This window comes from Bison bison, unplaced genomic scaffold (genome assembly GCF_000754665.1).
Source record: "Bison bison bison isolate TAMUID 2011002044 unplaced genomic scaffold, Bison_UMD1.0 scf7180017864353, whole genome shotgun sequence".
NCBI lineage: Eukaryota > Metazoa > Chordata > Mammalia > Artiodactyla > Bovidae > Bison > Bison bison.
The window spans coordinates 6,283,052-6,286,486 of NW_011494925.1; the positions used below are offsets into that span (position 1 = coordinate 6,283,052).

General features: G+C 57.3%; 1 protein-coding gene across 1 annotated transcript in view; it reads left to right on the plus strand.

Annotated features, from left to right (window-relative positions):
* Positions 1 to 2,738, plus strand: part of SALL3 (spalt-like transcription factor 3) — a 6,649-nt gene extending 3,911 nt beyond the window's left edge. Inside the window, exons 4-5 of the mRNA XM_010855096.1 lie at positions 2 to 1,021; positions 2,084 to 2,738. Of these exons, the coding sequence (XP_010853398.1) occupies positions 2 to 1,021; positions 2,084 to 2,515 (1,452 nt within the window). The 3' untranslated portion in view covers positions 2,516 to 2,738. The remainder of the gene's footprint in view (position 1; positions 1,022 to 2,083) is intronic.
* The last annotated feature ends 697 nt before the right edge of the window (positions 2,739 to 3,435 follow it).

Genomic DNA, 3,435 nt, shown 5'->3' on the forward strand with positions numbered 1-3,435 from the left:
CTCGGGCTCCTGCCCACCCTCCCCGCCCTCTGTCATCTCCAGCATCGCCGCCCTGGAGAACCAGATGAAGATGATGGACTCGGTCATGAGCTGTCCGCAGCTGAGTGCCCTCAAGTCTCTGGAGAACGGGTCTGGGGAGAGCGACCGTCTGAGCAACGACTCGTCCTCGGCGGTGGGCGACTTGGAGAGCCGGAGTGCGGGCAGCCCGGCCCTGTCTGAGTCGTCCTCCTCCTTGCAGGCCCTGTCACCCGGAAACAGTAACAGCGAGAGCCTGCCCTCCAAGTCCCCGGGCCTTGGCGCCCAGGAGGAGCCCCAGGAAACCCCGCTGAAGACGGAGAAGCCGGACAGCCCGCCCCCCGGCCCCGAGAACGGAGGGGCGCTGGACCTGACGGCCACCCACCCGTGCCGGCCGGCCGTCAAGGAGGAGGCCCCCTTTAGCCTGCTGTTCCTGAGCCGCGATCGGGGTAAGTGTGCGAGCACTGTGTGTCGTGTGTGTGCCAAGCCCTTTGCTTGCAGGAGCGCCCTGGAGATCCACCTCCGCAGCCACACCAAGGAGCGGCCGTTCGTGTGTGCGGTCTGCGGGCGCGGCTGCTCCACACTGGGTAACTTAAAGCAGCACTTACTGACCCACAGGTTGCGAGAGCTGCCTCCCCAGTTGCTTGACCCCAACTTTACTCTAGGTCCCAGCCAGGGCACCCCGAGCCTGGGCCCTGGCTCCACGCCCACCACCATCAAAACGGAAGTGAACGGGCACAGCAAGGCCGGCCTGCTGGCTGAGGGTCCGCCGCTGCCGGCTGCCGTCCAGGTGCCCCCCGGGCCTCCGACAGTGATGAGCCCTGGCCTCGCACCCATGCTGGCCCCCCCACCGCGCCGGACCCCCAAGCAGCACAACTGCCAGTCGTGTGGGAAGACCTTCTCCTCGGCCAGCGCCCTGCAGATCCATGAGCGCACCCACACTGGGGAGAAGCCATTTGGCTGCACCATCTGCGGGAGAGCCTTCACCACCAAGGGCAACCTCAAGGTGAGGGTCGCCCGGGACCCCCCTCACCTCCTGTGGTCCTGGCTGAGGGGTACCCCCAAGAGAGCGTGCATGTGCCGTGTCTATGAGTGTTATGGACGAGTCTGCCTTGTATGTGTGCCCAGGTATGCGTGTTCCATGTGGCGCTCCCACGCACGTCCAGGGCCCAGTGAGGAGCTTGCCTTCCGTGCCGGTCTGTCCTCCCCTTGAGAGGCTGGTGCCGCCTAAGTGGCTGCAGGGTGTTGGGGAGATGCACACTTGCGGCCCTGAGTCCAGTGGGTCACTGATACCAAAATAGCTAGGCTTTTAAATGCTTCCATGTGACACGAGCACTGCTGATCCTGTCCAGAGGCCAGGGCTTTGATCTGTGGGTTTGTCCACCTGATTGCCAAGAGGGCCCGGTGGGCATTTGGCAGAAGCTTCCCAGCCTGAGGGCCAGGGGCAAACGGTACAATGATATAATGTTGGTATCGAAGATGCAGCGAGGCAGCCCATCTTCCCTGGAGGCAGGCTGTATGGCCAGCACCACGGAGCCATTCAGGCCAGCGTGCTGCTTTCTAGCCCAGGTTAGCTGCATGTGGGGTTTCAGCAACCCCCTTCAGTAGGCACTGTGGACGTGGTTTCCACTTCCTGAAGGCCACCTGAGGTCCTTGCTGACCACAGGTGCCCAGACGTTCCCTCTCTGTTGGGGAGAAAACCAGAGAAAGGCACAGAAAAGGCAGGAGTTACAAGCAGAAGATGATCTGGGTATGGGGGGAGCTTTGGGACCCTCCAGGTGGCCTGTGGGTCTGACACCTTAGTGGGGAAATCATGCTGTCAAGCTGTGAACTGATAGGAGTGTCCATCAGCTCATCGGTCAGCTTGCCTTGTACTTGACGAAAGGAGTGTTGCAGGTTCATGTCTCAGATGTTCAGAAAACCTCACCTAACAAGTTTGTTGTCCCAGATGAATGCTCAGGCTGGGGAGGAGGGGACGGAAAGGAGCTGGAAGGCGTCCCCTGGCCCCGGATGCCCTGTAACCAGAGGCTGGGCGTGCTCACGCCTGAGTGTGGCTCTGTCCCCGCAGGTGCACATGGGCACCCACATGTGGAACAACGCTCCCGCCAGGCGTGGCCGCCGCCTGTCGGTGGAGAACCCCATGGCCCTGCTGGGTGGCGATGCCCTGAAGTTCTCAGAGATGTTCCAGAAGGATCTGGCCGCACGGGCCATGAACGTGGACCCCAGCTTTTGGAACCAGTACGCCGCTGCCATCACCAACGGGCTGGCCATGAAGAACAACGAGATCTCCGTCATCCAGAATGGAGGCCTCCCCCAGCTCCCCGTAAGTCTCAGCGGGAGCGCCCTCCCCCCACTGGGCTCCCTGGCTGCCGGGCTGGACAAGGCACGTCCAGGCAGCAGCCCGCCCATCGCAGGGCTGGACAAAGCCAACTCCGACACGGGAGGCAGCCGGCCGTTCACACGGTTCATTGAGGATAACAAGGAGATTGGGATTAACTAGCCACGTCCCTGCCCTGTGGGTCTCCTCGGTTCACCCGGAGCGGGAAAGACGTCACCGGGTGGCCACCCGAGGTGGCCTCCTGCGCTGCCCGGTTGCGCCTTTCGAGGTGAACTTGGGAACTCAGCAACCTTGGAGATAGATCTGAGTCAGAAAGAGACGTCTTCCGAGAGCCGCCTCGGAAGCCGAAGGGGCTCAGACCACATCCGTTCCATCCCTCCAGAGCCCGCCCTGTGCCAGGGAAACTCGTCCAGTGGTCTTGTTGGAATTAGTTAGAAACTTGAACTCTGTCTTTAGAACTCTTATCTCAATGACGTGGTCCAGTGCGCCTGACGCCGGTCCCGCACAGCACCTTCCCCTGTAGAATTTATGACGTTCAGATGATGCGGGTCACAGACAATGCAGCCTGACTATAACGGCAGCTTTTGTACTGCAGAATACATCTGGCTATGTGAATTTTTTTTTTTAAAGCAAGATTTGTTTTACTATAAATAAGTGGGTGATTTCCATGCAGGCAAAATCGTGAAGTTCTGTTAGGAAACAGCATGCTTTTCGTGTGCAAGCACCTGTCAATAACAAGCCTTTTTTTTTTTTTTTTTTTTTTAATTTAAATGTCTGTAGCTGCTATGTGGACAGTGGTCTCTAGTGTGGTCTGTAGCCCAGCAATTGGGAACAAGTCACAGACAGACGTCACCGTGAATTATTCACAACATTATAGCAGTTGTGAGTAAATATTTCACATTATCAAAGCTGTACAATAAAAAGGTAATGTTTGTATAATGTGGTTGCAAACTCTTAATTTATACTATTGCACTTTTAGTATTTTGTATTAGGGAGGTTTGTCTATAATTTGAAAATTTTAAAAGATGTAAAGCATTTTATAAATAGTACTTTGATTGAAGGAAAATGAAAAAAAAAAAAAA